Source organism: Micromesistius poutassou (genome assembly GCF_964030765.1).
Source record: "Micromesistius poutassou genome assembly, chromosome: 21".
Taxonomy (NCBI): domain Eukaryota; kingdom Metazoa; phylum Chordata; class Actinopteri; order Gadiformes; family Gadidae; genus Micromesistius; species Micromesistius poutassou.
Window position 1 is genome coordinate 2,429,479 of NC_140291.1, and position 12,898 is coordinate 2,442,376.

General features: G+C 47.1%; 1 protein-coding gene across 1 annotated transcript in view; it reads left to right on the forward strand.

Moving 5' to 3' along the window:
• LOC311366752 (formin-like protein 1) overlaps nt 1–12,898 on the forward strand; it is a gene marked incomplete at both ends in the record, with an annotated part of 16,938 nt that overhangs the window by 3,230 nt on the left and 810 nt on the right. Inside the window, 14 exons of the mRNA XM_084485542.1 lie at nt 162–248; nt 1,154–1,227; nt 1,500–1,583; nt 2,563–2,706; nt 3,793–3,874; nt 4,426–4,502; nt 4,813–4,906; nt 8,280–8,354; nt 8,452–8,562; nt 9,582–9,731; nt 10,131–10,232; nt 10,900–11,215; nt 12,479–12,603; nt 12,890–12,896. Coding sequence (XP_084341668.1) covers nt 162–248; nt 1,154–1,227; nt 1,500–1,583; nt 2,563–2,706; nt 3,793–3,874; nt 4,426–4,502; nt 4,813–4,906; nt 8,280–8,354; nt 8,452–8,562; nt 9,582–9,731; nt 10,131–10,232; nt 10,900–11,215; nt 12,479–12,603; nt 12,890–12,896 — 1,528 coding nt within the window. The remainder of the gene's footprint in view (nt 1–161; nt 249–1,153; nt 1,228–1,499; nt 1,584–2,562; nt 2,707–3,792; nt 3,875–4,425; nt 4,503–4,812; nt 4,907–8,279; nt 8,355–8,451; nt 8,563–9,581; nt 9,732–10,130; nt 10,233–10,899; nt 11,216–12,478; nt 12,604–12,889; nt 12,897–12,898) is intronic.

A 12,898-nucleotide genomic window follows, 5' to 3' on the forward strand; every position in this document is an offset into this window, starting at 1 on the left:
CTTCCAGTGACCTCCTCAGACCTAACTCTTGACCAATAAAGTCACGCTTGCTGCTTTCAAAACAGAGAAGATATTAGATTAATATCTTGAACCAACATAAAGCTTCTAGCGACAGCTTGTTCCACACTGAACAACTTCGAACTTCGCCCCTTGTTTTTCAGGAGCGCTTCAAGGTGAAGTGTCCTCCCTCTGCATATTGTGAGAAGCTGAAGAGCTGCGTGGACCACGGAGGAGGTGTCGCCAGGAAGGTAAGGATACCAGAAGACAGAAGATCCTTAATACCACCAGACATGTAGCTATGGCACCACAATGGTTCTCAAACTATTTTGTATGAATGTGCTACTGCTAAGATGTCCTTTCAGCGCAAATACATTTACATTTAGGGGATTTGCTTTTTCCCGAAGCGACTTACAACCATTCATGCACACATTCACACACCGACGGCTGAGTCAACCGGGCAGGGTGACGGCCAGCTCTAAGGAAGCAGTCAGGGTGAGGGCGTCTCGCTCAGGGACACCTTGACAATCAGCTAGGAGGAGCCGGAGATCGAACTAGCAACATTCAGGTTACCAGCGAACCCGCTCTACCCCCTGAGCTACTCTCGCCCCGAAGAACCCTGTTTCCAACACAAAACATTTTTGCACCGAAAAAAATTAACAGGAATATAAAAAATGCATCTGCATGTTATTTGGTGCAAACATGAACATAAATGGGTTGTTTGATTATGTAGAAAGATTGAACAACTAACCAATTTCCACGCTAACCTTACCACTATTCAAATGCCTCGGTTAAGTCACCCTTATTCTACCACCTGAACATGAATCCAACCTGGCAGGTTTGGCTTCATTCCTGAGAACGAAACTCCAGTCTTGCATCAGCGTCTATAGTTAGACAGCTGACAGAATTTACTCATCTAACCACTGGTTACCACTGAAGCAACTGGTCAAAACTGTTATTATGACAACAGAAGATGCCAAAGACTAACTTTGGTTTATTTTAAAAAACAAACAGTATCAACTCTCTAAATTCTTAAAATGGTTAAATATAATTAATAAACTCATAATGACCCATTGATACAAATACTGCAAATCAACAATGAACTACTTTTTTTAAAACGTGAACTAATTGTAGTCATCTCGTCTGATCCTGGTAGTTTAGGAAGCAGGTCCATGAATCCACCCAGGTTCTACGAGAGCTGGAGATCTCTCTGCGGACCAACCAGATCGGGTGAGCTCCTCCTTCTTAAAAACATCTTCTAGTTTCAACCCTCCTGCCTTTTAGTAGTTACTTATATTTACTACTGAGTCGTTAAGTAGGCCTTTTAATCCAAAGTCTTTCAGAGGATTCATATTCATGTCGTGCAGGAGCCCACCCAATCCTCCACACTATCCATTACTTATGCAGAAATACAGCACACCGTCTTCACAGCCTGTGACGATGCTGAGTGTGAATTGACCCTGAGTTTGAGTATCCCCCTTGCCTTCTTTCATCCTATCCAGTTGGGCTCAAGAGTTCCTGAACGAGGAGAACCAGGGTCTCAAGGTGCTGGTCGACTACCTGTCCTTTGCCCAAAGCGCTGCCATGTACGTACCAGACAGGCGGACCCTATAGACCCTGATGTGTTTAAAGTTGTTGGTTTGCATGAGGCTGTAGCAGTCAGTGTACCGGAGGGCTATGTGGGAAATGTTGATGTGTTCTGCTGAGTTCCCCCGCACACAACCCATCGATCAAAAGCCCCACGCAGCGCTTCGGCCCACCCGTTCATGTCCGTGTTAACTTCCATCTAAGCCTTTGTTTCCGCACAATATTACACCACTATCTTGACATCACGGTGAGTTTATTGTACGTACCTAAATGATCCTTCTCACTCACTGTGGAATTCAACCCCTAACCCCTCATCCCCTAACCCTACCAGTTCCAGCCGCGTACCTTGATGGCAAAGATTCTTTATTCAGAATCTTTGCCATCAAGGTATGAGGCAAAGTACCTCCCTCCCTCCCCCCCTCACCTCCCTCCCTCCCTCCCTCCCTCCCCCTCACCTCCCTTCCTCCCTCCCTCCCTCCTCTCTGTATTCCTGGCAGATGCACATTCTTGCCTGCATTTGCTTTCAGTTTCTCTCTCTCTCTTTACCTTGATGGCAAAGTAACAGATACTTAAAGAATAATAACTAATACACACAATTATATGGAAGCTTTAATCCTAAACCTCACAGTCCCGAGAGGAGTCCATTCTGAGCCTTATGACCTCATGTTGATAGATGATAGAATAATAATAGAATCAAGTGAAGTTTGCGAGGTCTAGATAACTGAAGCTGCTATATGAAAAGGAATTTACCACCACAGGAATCCTGCCAGGAATGCCACATTGTCTGGGGCTTGGGTTTTATTTACCCTGGATTAGGTTGCAGGTGCTTGCACGCTCACCCAACAAACACCAACACCAACATGCGAACCAATGTCTGAATTGACATCGGCCAACTTCAGCCAACAGTCTACGGTTGGGTATGGTGCAGTTGTCGGGGCAGTGAGCAAGACGTTGGCTAACACCAGTGTACCTGCACAGGAGTGACGTGGATAGTTCAGATGGCAGCTCCTGGCTGGGGTCAGAGAAAGGAAAACTGGACAAGTCTCTGGAAGACCTCCACCGCACCAGCAGTAACTCCCCCAGCCACGGGCCCTCAAAGGGCAGCAAGATCTTCACAAACAGGTAGGTCACTGGTCAATAGGGTCACCGGAAAACTGGGTCACCTGAAAACTGGGTCACTGGAAACCATTAGCCTGGACAAGCGGGTCCCAGGAAATAATTTGTCTTGAAAACCAGGTCCCTGGTTCCCATGTCACTTAAAACCAGGTCCCTGGTAACCATGTCACCGGAAAACCAGGTCCCTAGTTACCGTGTCACTGGGAAACAGATCCTTAGTTACCATGTCACTCGAAAACTGGTCCCTGGTTACCATGTAACCGGAAAACAGGGTCATGTGTACCATGTCACTTGAAAACCAGGTCCCTGGTTACCATTTCAAAACCACTGCATGGGCAGAAGCGGTCACTTCAGTCTGCGGCGGCGTTCCAGTTTTCCGGGCACTAAAGTTTGACTGAGTTACCCCCCGCACACGCGACCGTGAGAGTAATACGAACACATGGACGCGTTCCAAAGGGATCATTCCACAACAGGGAGGCTCAATTTTGTCTTCTGTCATTCATGCCGTGTAACTATATCTCCTTCTGTTAGGAGCGCAAGCAGGTGTAGTCTACCCCTGGTCCCTCTACTACCGTACTCCACCCGAGTACTCCTTTACTCCACTGACATACTACATCACGTAGTTAGTGGGGCGAAGTTAGTCATGGAACACTTTGAACACTAGTATGACACATGCTAGGTTAGTGGGTTATTGTTGATAGATGACGATGATGATATGGGATTGGAAAGGAAGTCCACCACCTAACTAACTACCTATAATCAAAACAGGACAACAGCACAAATAATGTGTTATAGGGCTTGTACATTTGTGATGTCGTGTTTGAAACTGCCACAGCCTTTGTTATGTAAGACAAGGAAAACAAAGTTTTGTATATTTAAATATATATTTACATATATTTTGTATTTTACATTACTACAACTCTGTTGTCTGTTGTCTGTTGTCTATGGTATTATGATTATGATTGTTACTATAATAACGTCTATGATTGTAGACAGAGAGACAGGCGATCCGGGAGGGACAGATTATGTTATGTCTCCAGTTATGGAGACTGAAAGACACACAGACAGGTCTAACTGTCTTCATCAACGTAGGAAAGTTCTGCGGACGTCGCGTGGCCAGAAAGAGGACGTCCACCTTTGCATCATGTGCTTACGTGCCATCATGAACTACCAGGTGGAGCCCCGCCCACTTCTCACCTGTCTCTCAGTTCACCTGTCTCTCTGTTCACCTGTCTCTCAGTTCACCTGTCTCTCTGTTCACCTGTCTCTCAGTTCACCTGTCTCTCTGATCACCTGTCTCTGATCACCTGTCTCTGCACACCTGTCTCACTGTATCCTGTTTCTCTACACACCTGTCTATCTGATCACCTGTCTCTCTGCACACCTGACTCTGTGATCACCTGTCTCACTGTATCCTGTTTCTCTACACACCTGTCTATCTGTACACCTGACTCTGTGATCACCTGTCTCTCTTTATACCTGTCTGTACACCTCTTGCTCTCTACACCCTCTACACCTCTCTCTTCACATCTCTCTCTATATATATACCGGCCTCCCTGTACACATGACTCTCTGTATACCTGTCTCTCTATACACCTGTCACTCTGATACTGTACACCTATATATGATCACCTGCTGATGGTGGAGTGATGACGCATCTTCAGCCTCACCTCTCTTGTGTGTGTGTGTGTGTGTGTGTGTGTGTGTGTGTGTGTGTGTCGTTAGTCCGGCTTCAACCAGGTGATGAGTCACCCATCCTGCGTCAACGAGATCACACTTGGCTTGAACGACACAAACCCAAGGTAAACAAGTGTTACCGTGCGTGTGTGTGTGTGTGTGTGTGTGTGTGTGTGTGTGTGTGTGTGTGTGTGTATGTGTACCTGCCCCACACTATCAGTATGTGTTTCAGTATAAAATGTTGTTGTGTACACACGCATTTATACTGTAAGGAAGGGTGTGTATGTAACAGCTGTTATACTTCGGCGACAGGTTTGTAACAGGTGTGTATCTAGTGTGTATGAAAGCTGTCGTACTGTGAGTACAGGTGTGTACCTGGTGCGTAGTAAAGCTGTTTGTGTGTGTGTATGAGGGGTCTCACCTGTGTGTTTTTAGGACCAAGGCGCTGGTGTTGGAGCTGCTGGCGGCCGTGTGTCTGGTGAGGGGCGGGCATGACATCATCCTGGCCGCCTTCGACAACTTCAAAGAGGTCAGACAGATTCCAAACGCACACACACACACCACAAACACACACACACACACGCACGCACGCACGCACGCATGCACGCACGCACGCACGCACGCACGCACACACACACACACACACACAGACACGCACACACTTTCGATCATATGACAGGAACTTGGAGTACTATTTGTGCGTGTGTGTGTGTGTATCTGTTATGGTTTTCTCCCAGACGACTTCCCAGACATTCCTCTTTGGAAGGGGGTGAGCAGTGGCTCACCGTCAGGAGGTCGGGGGGTAGCCCGGTCGGTTCTCGGGCGGGATCGGGGGGAAGTGGATCGGGGGTCTGACAGCCAGCTGTTCTCGGGCCAGTTGTCCGGTTGCCAGAATAGAGCGGGGAGGAAAACACTTGTTGGGTCACCTTTGACCTCTTGTGTTCCGCCGTGAAGACACAGTTGTCATCAGCAGACAGACAGACAGGCGGGAATGCAGCAGACAGCGATAGCTATTATTAACCCCCCCCCTCCCCCCCCTGTAGCGCACCTTCAATTGTTCAGCGCCAGCAATGGCCGCCGTCCTTTTGGTAGGGGTTTGGTATTTTAATGAGGGGAGTTTGTTTTGTTTTTCGATCCATAAAAAACGAGCCAGTCCAGACTGACGCATCGTCGGTTCTGGTCCAGAGAGTCCACGAAAAAAAATGACGCACACACACGCAAGCATGCAGACACGCACGCATGCAGACACGCATATACACACAGACAGCCTGCTCTGTCTGGCCTGGTGACAGGGTAACTAGCTACCAAAGTAGTGGATGCTCATCATCGTCATAAAACAATGGGAGGTCAGGTTACAGTAAACACCGGGGCGGTGGGGGGGGGGGGGGGGGGGGGCAGAGTTTTGAATAAAATATGAAGGTTTACCTGAAGCTCAGCACCTCATAGATCTCTCTGATTGGTGGATAATATCAGAGAGTCAGAGTCTAAAGCATGATAGAAGAAGACATTTTCATGTTGCCAAAGCATGCGTTATAATAACATTGTTGTCTAATAATGACAACAATGAATAATTAATGATCAAATCAATCAAATGTATATTATCTTATATTATATACATTAATATACACTTGTAGATGATAAATAAGTGTTTACGTTAAAGGCACCACATGGTGTGATGCAGGCTAGCCATCACAAGCCACGTCAAAATCAAACCTCTAGTGACCTCACAAGCAGGAAAGTCCACCCAGATGTCTGACGGATGGATCAGCCTACCAGTTGGTACAGTCCACTGGGTAGGCTGGTAAGCTGAGCGCGTATCAATCATCTATAAACGTATATTAATGTTTTATTAATGAACTAATCCTTAACTACAGGCTTATCAATGATTTATGACGTTATGACGTTAATATAAAGTGTTTCCTATAGTTTTCCCATTATTCATATTATTTGTCCTCCTTCCTATTATCAGTCTGGGGTAGTGGGGTACCCCCCCCCCCGGGGCAGATGTGGGACGTGGTCCTCGTTGGACTGGTTCACCCATGGGTGCTCCCCCCATGGGTGCTCCCCCATGGGGTCCAGCTCCAGGTACCCTACCCTGGACGGCCCAACGCCGGTCCCCCCAGTCTGTAGTTGGACAGGGTGTGTCTCGGTCTCTCCCTCTGTCTACAATGTATCTGGGTTAGAGAAAGAGAGAGAGAGAGAGAGAGAGAGAGAGTGAGCTTACGGCACAATGCATTACATACAATACAAAGAGAGCGAGAGGGGGAGCGAGGGAGAGGAAGAGAGAGAGAGATGAATACAAAGAGAGAGAGATAATCAGGTAGAGCGAGTAAGAGTAGTAGAGAGAGGTTAGAGAGCTAGGTAGAGAGAGGGCGCTTGAGAGCGAGCGTAGATTGGTAGATTGAGGTAGAGACAGCATGAGAGAGAGAGAGGTGTAGCAAGTCTCGTATGTCTGGGCCTAAACAGACAACCGGCTGGAGACCTGCATTATTAAACGCCTGGTCTATTAATCTACACTCTCTCTTTTTATGCCCCCCTTTGTGTTATGTCTTTATATTATGTGCCCTCTCTCTCTCTCTCTCTCTCTCTCGCTCTCTCTCTCTCTCTCTCTCTCTCTCTCTCTCTCTCTCTGTTATGTCATTAAACTGTAGGCTCTCCCTCTCTCTGTATAATACTGCATATGTGTGTGTGCTGTGTGTGTGTGTGTGTGTGTCTCTCTCTCTCTCTATCTCTCTCTCTCTCTCTCTCTCTCTCTCTCTCTCTCTCTCTCTCTCTCTCTCTCTCTGTCAGTCTCTCTCCCTCTCTCTCTTTCTCTCTCTGTGTCTCACCGCTCAACACCTTTGCAGGCATCCATCAAAGCACATACAAATGCACAAGCACACACTGTAAAATGCACACACACACACACACACACACACACACACACACATACACACATGTATTTTAATGCAAACATGACATACCTGAGGTACAAAGAAGAATTGTTCTTACCGCTGGAGCGGCTGATGAGTAGATACAGACAGACAGAATGCAATACATACAATACAATACACTTTACACTACATGTATATACTATAAAGAGCATGACTACATAATGGAGAATACGTACAGAAAATACTCACTACACCACTACAATCAATACACACTGCACCTATTGTACAACATGAACTATATACTGTAGCACTACTACAAACACAGACAGACACACACACACACACACACACAAACAGACACGCACAGCACTTTTACTGTGTGTTTGTACATATTTTCTGCATATTTTTGTCATAAATTTGAATCTCTATTTACTTCTTATAACTGTTTTGTACTTTCTGCTAAACTACATCTTATCATCTTATCATCCACTACATACACACACTACAATACAGTAACGTGATACTGCAGTATCAAGCTTTCGTATCTGCCTCCACATAAACTATAGGGCTACAAAACTGTAACTCGTCTACATACAGCACAGAGGGACCTTTTCATTACTGATTTACATCAGAAGCTAAGACATAGACAAAATTATGGAAATGAGAGAGAGAGAAAGAAAGAGGTAGAGGGAGAAAGAGAGAGCAATAGGGAGAGAGAGAGAAAGAGGGAGAGGGAGAGAGATCTGAAGATCTCTTTCAATTTTCTAGCATTATTTGATGTAGACACACTGCCCCCTTGTGTGTAACACGTATGGTGCACACACACACACACACACACACACACTCACTTTTATTCATGTTGACATCACCCTCTGATAAGCTCAATGTGTTGAATAATGATGTTTGTGATGTGTGTGTGTGTGTGTGTGTGTGTGTGTGTGTGTGTGTGTGTGTGTGTGTGTGTGTGTGTGCGTGTGTGCGTGTGTGCGTGCGTGCGTGCGTGCGTGCGTGTGTGTGTTTCTCTTCCAGGTGTGTGGAGAGAAGCTGCGCTTCGAGAAGCTCATGGAGAATTTCTGTAATGAGGAGAACAAAATCGACTACATGGTACACACACAAACACACTCACACACACACACACACACACACACACACACACATGGTTCAGCAGCAGGGTGTGGTAGTTACGCTGTTTGTCCACCAGGTGGCGTGCATGCAGTTCATCAACATCGTGGTTCACTCGGTGGAGGACATGAACTTCAGGGTCCACCTGCAGTTCGAGTTCACACACCACGGCCTGGACGCCTACCTGGAGGTAGGACACCATTAACCCTTAACCCCCAATGGGGTGTCCCCGGAGTGGACACATCTACCGTTTATAATCAGTTACAAACTACAAACATATGCAGACCTACAGCCTCGTCTGTTTCAGTTCTGATAGTTAGGTTATGTTTAAAGACTGAAAAAGGGGAATCCTGTATTGATGACTTAGACACGGTCATAACGATGTGTTTATGGAGTCCTGAGCCGGAAGTAGGCTACCCCCATCAGTGTTGGTGCAGTGAAACACTGCATGATGAATAGTCCCCCAGTCAGCTGCCTGTACAAAATCGAAATATGGCCTTCATCTAAATTAAGACAAACAGCAATAAAAACAGAGCTTGCCCCCACGAGAACCGCAGCCCGAGGTGTCATTCTCGACTCCGCCCTCTAAATCCTCATCGAGTCCATCACTGAATCTGCCTTCTACCGCCTGAATAACATCTGAAGATCCCGGGCCGTCCCCTCTCTCACTATCTGTGGCTGAGCCGTCATCTGTGCCTCCATCCCCCTCCCATCGGGACTCCAGAGACCTGAGAGGCCGTCAGGTCACGGTGAAGCCCTGGACAGACTCCAGTATGTGAAGAACTCAGCTGCCAGGGTTCTTCTCCCCCCCCCAACGCACAAAGCCCTGGCAGAGCTGCTATATAAATATATTTTCTGTCCCTGTTTGGATATATTGTTTCGTCTCCTGCGTAAAGGCCTCCTCGCGTCCCTTGAAAGGTGCTTTATAAATCAAATTTATTGTTCTGTTATTGCTATTATTAATAAGAAATGAGCCATCATTCGTTTTCCAGTCGATGCCAAACCTTTTTTAAGATGTGGCTGGTTGCTAGGCAACATTGATTACCTGACTATTAACCTGACTGTGGCTATGGGCTGTGTAATAATCAGCCGTAGCATCATTCATAGCATCATTACTCTGTGTGTGCGTGTGTGCGTGTGCGTGTGTGTGTGTGTGTGTGTGTGTGTGTGTGTGTGTGTGTGTGCGTGTGTGCGTGTGTGTGTGTGTAGCGCCTTAGTGACACAGAGAGCGAGCGGCTACAGGTGCAGATCCAGGCCTACCTGGACAACCTGTTTGACGTGGCGGCGCTGCTGGAGGACGCAGAGGCCAAGAACGACCTGGTGGAACACCTGGAGAGAGTTCAGCAGCACAACGCACAGGTACACACACACACACACACACACACACGCAGCACAACGCACAGGTACACACACACACACACACACACACACGCAGCACAACGCACAGGTACACACACACACACACACACACACACATACACCTAGAGACAATACAGGAATATAACACACAGGTACACACACACACACACACACACACATAAACCACACACACCTAGAGACAATACAGGAATATAACACACAGGTACACACACAGACATAATGTTCAGGTAACACTCAAACACAAGATACAATAAGCACACACATGCAAACTAATTCGTAAAAATAAACATGCAAAACTCAACATGCAAAGTGTGTATTTATTTGTGTCTGTGTGCGTGTGTGTGTGTGTGTGTGTGTGCATGTAAATGTGTGTGTCAGCTGAGCTCCAGGCTAGAGGAGGTGCAGCGGGAGTCTGAGGAGAAGGTGTTGGAGCTGGAGAAGACGCTGATGCAAACCACTAAAGACACAGAGCTTATCAAGGTACCTCCTCTTCCTCACCATACAATACCTTTTTTTATTACCGGCTTTGTAGAATACTCAATTCTGATACCGCGGTCTGTCATTCAGTCTGTTATTTCTGAAGCAGTGCAAAACCTTAGAAACGAACAGACAATTATTTTTTTAGCTGAAACAATAAACTTTTTTTCTTAGCAATAAAATAGTTTTTCTTTTTTTAAACATTGTGTCATATTAGTGATTCACCTAGGAAGCTGCTGTGCAATCATTGGCCTAATGTACAACAAGGTCATTATTGTGAAATAAACCCCACGTAACACACTACTTCACATTAGGTTCCATTATTATCCATTACATGAAGCTAAATTATTACATTAGGCTACATCAATTTGCATGAAATTACATTAGGCCTGCAATATGTTTGATTTTCCATTGGCAGCTTCTAGTGGCTGGAGTTGTAGCTGCAGTTATGTCTATGTCATATTCAGTTACTGTCATCTGAGATGTTCCAACGGTGAAGATAACTTAATGTACTTCTCACTACATTATTATGCTGCACAAGTCAAGTTACTTCTACATTCATTTTCTTTACATTTCACTGCATTTATACAAAGTTCCTTTGCATAACATAACGTTACATAACTGTATCCAAGACAGAGGTCATGCAGAGGTCACTCTGTTGTTCTTCCAGGAGAGTCTCCGAGAGTCCAGCTCCAAAGTGGAGGAGCTGCAGCAGAAAGAGAGAGAGAGAGAGATAGAGCGAGAGAGCGAGCGAGAGAGAGAGGTAGCCAGAGAGCGCGAGAGAGAGAAAGAGCGAGAGAAAGAGCGCGATCTCCAGCACTCCTCCGAGGCCCTGAAAGAGCTCGAGACCAAGGTCCAGACCCTCGAGCAGCTGGAGTCCCAAGTCCAGGTTTTGGTTGAGCGGGGTCTGGTCCGACTGGAGCGGACGCCGTCTGGACAGGTTGACCTCCAGGTGGTCCCTGGAGACCCCCTGGTGTCTCCCACAGGTCAGACCTCATCTCTGGCTGCCGTACTTCACACTGAGACTTGGTACCAAACGTGACATTTTGCACTAAATCTAAATCCACATCACACCTTCCTCCAGCCTTGAAGTAGTTTCTAATGCTGCTTAAACACTAGTGAATGTGTTTTGTCTATCAAGAAAAGCACTTGTGTTGTTTAGGCTTGACGTGCAGACGCCAGTACAGAGTTAGACCGAGTAGACTCTGCTTTGGGTTGCAGAGTTAGTTCCACAACGTTTTAACGTCTTCAGGGCAAGCGTTATACATTATGTTGTCCGGAACACATAACAGTAACATAATATCATGTTGAATGATTTTAATTGATGATTCTAGTGCTGGAAATAAACGTTTGATCATTTATGAGACGGTGCATTTGTTCATCTGTAAACAGTATCATATACAGTATGTTTCACACTTCCTCTGAATGTTTTTTTGTCCGTCTCCTGACAGTTCAACACAATGTCACGGATGTCCTTCAGGCCCTCCCTACTGAACCACAAACTCCGCCTCCAGAAACTCCAGAGGCTTCTTTCTTAACCACTGCTGAAGAAGCTCCCTCATTGGCCAGTGTTGAACAAGCTCCTCCTCCTTCTCCACCACCACCCCCTCCTGCTGCAGCCCCACCCCCACCCCCACCCCCACCTCCTCCTCCCCCTCTCCCTCCGCCTCCCCCTCCGGCCCCACTAGCTCCACCTCCTCCCCCACCCCTGGGGCCTGCCCCCCCACGGACAGGTGGAGAAGATAAATTCCCAGGTGAGAAGAGGGGTGTGGCCAGCGAGTCACGTGTTTATTGTTAAAGGGGCCCTACTTGTGTGCACTTAAGTCCACCCAGGTGTGTGACACATTGCTCAGCCTACCAGCTTACCAAGGACTGTAACATCTGTTTGGCTTACATTCGCATCAAACATCTGCGTGGACACTCCCACGTGTGATCGCACACCATTTTTGAAATACCTGGTAATGACATCAACATCACAACAACAGTTGTTAGGGGGGTTGTGACTTAGAGCCAAGCAAGTGTCCTGGGTTCGATTCCCAATCGCCACATGTCAACCTGTTGGCATCCTGGAGACAAACGCCCCCCCCCCCCCCCTTTAAACCTACCTCCTCCTGATGATAATGTGTGTACGGAGAAAAGTGGACGGCCCCCGTGAACCGATGAACCGATGAACCGATGAACCGATGAAGCGATGACCGTGGTTGTGTGATTAAACCGAGGCTGTGTGTCGTTCTCTCTCTGTGCTCCAGTCCACCGCAACAAGAAGGCCATCCAGACCAAGTACCGCATGCCGCTGTTCAACTGGCAGGCGCTGAAGCCCGACCAGGTGGAGGGGACCGTGTTCAAAGACCTGGACGACGAACACGTCCTGGGGGTGAGGGGTCAAACCTGGCCTTTATTTTAGCAGAGGAGCGAATAGTGCTTCACATGTGACCGCCACTAGAGGTCTCCCTCTCCCTTCTGTAGTCCCTGGCTGTCTCTCGCCCCCCTCCGGCCCTCTCTCCCTCTCTCTCTCTCTCTCTCTCTCTCTCTTTCTCTCACCCGGAGCTTAATGCCTCTTATCCTCTCTGTCCCACCAGGAGCTCAATATCTCTCGCCCTTGCGCTCTCTTGTCCACCAGGATCCCTCCCAATGTGTCTCGCCCCCTCTCTCGCCACCAGGAGCTCTGT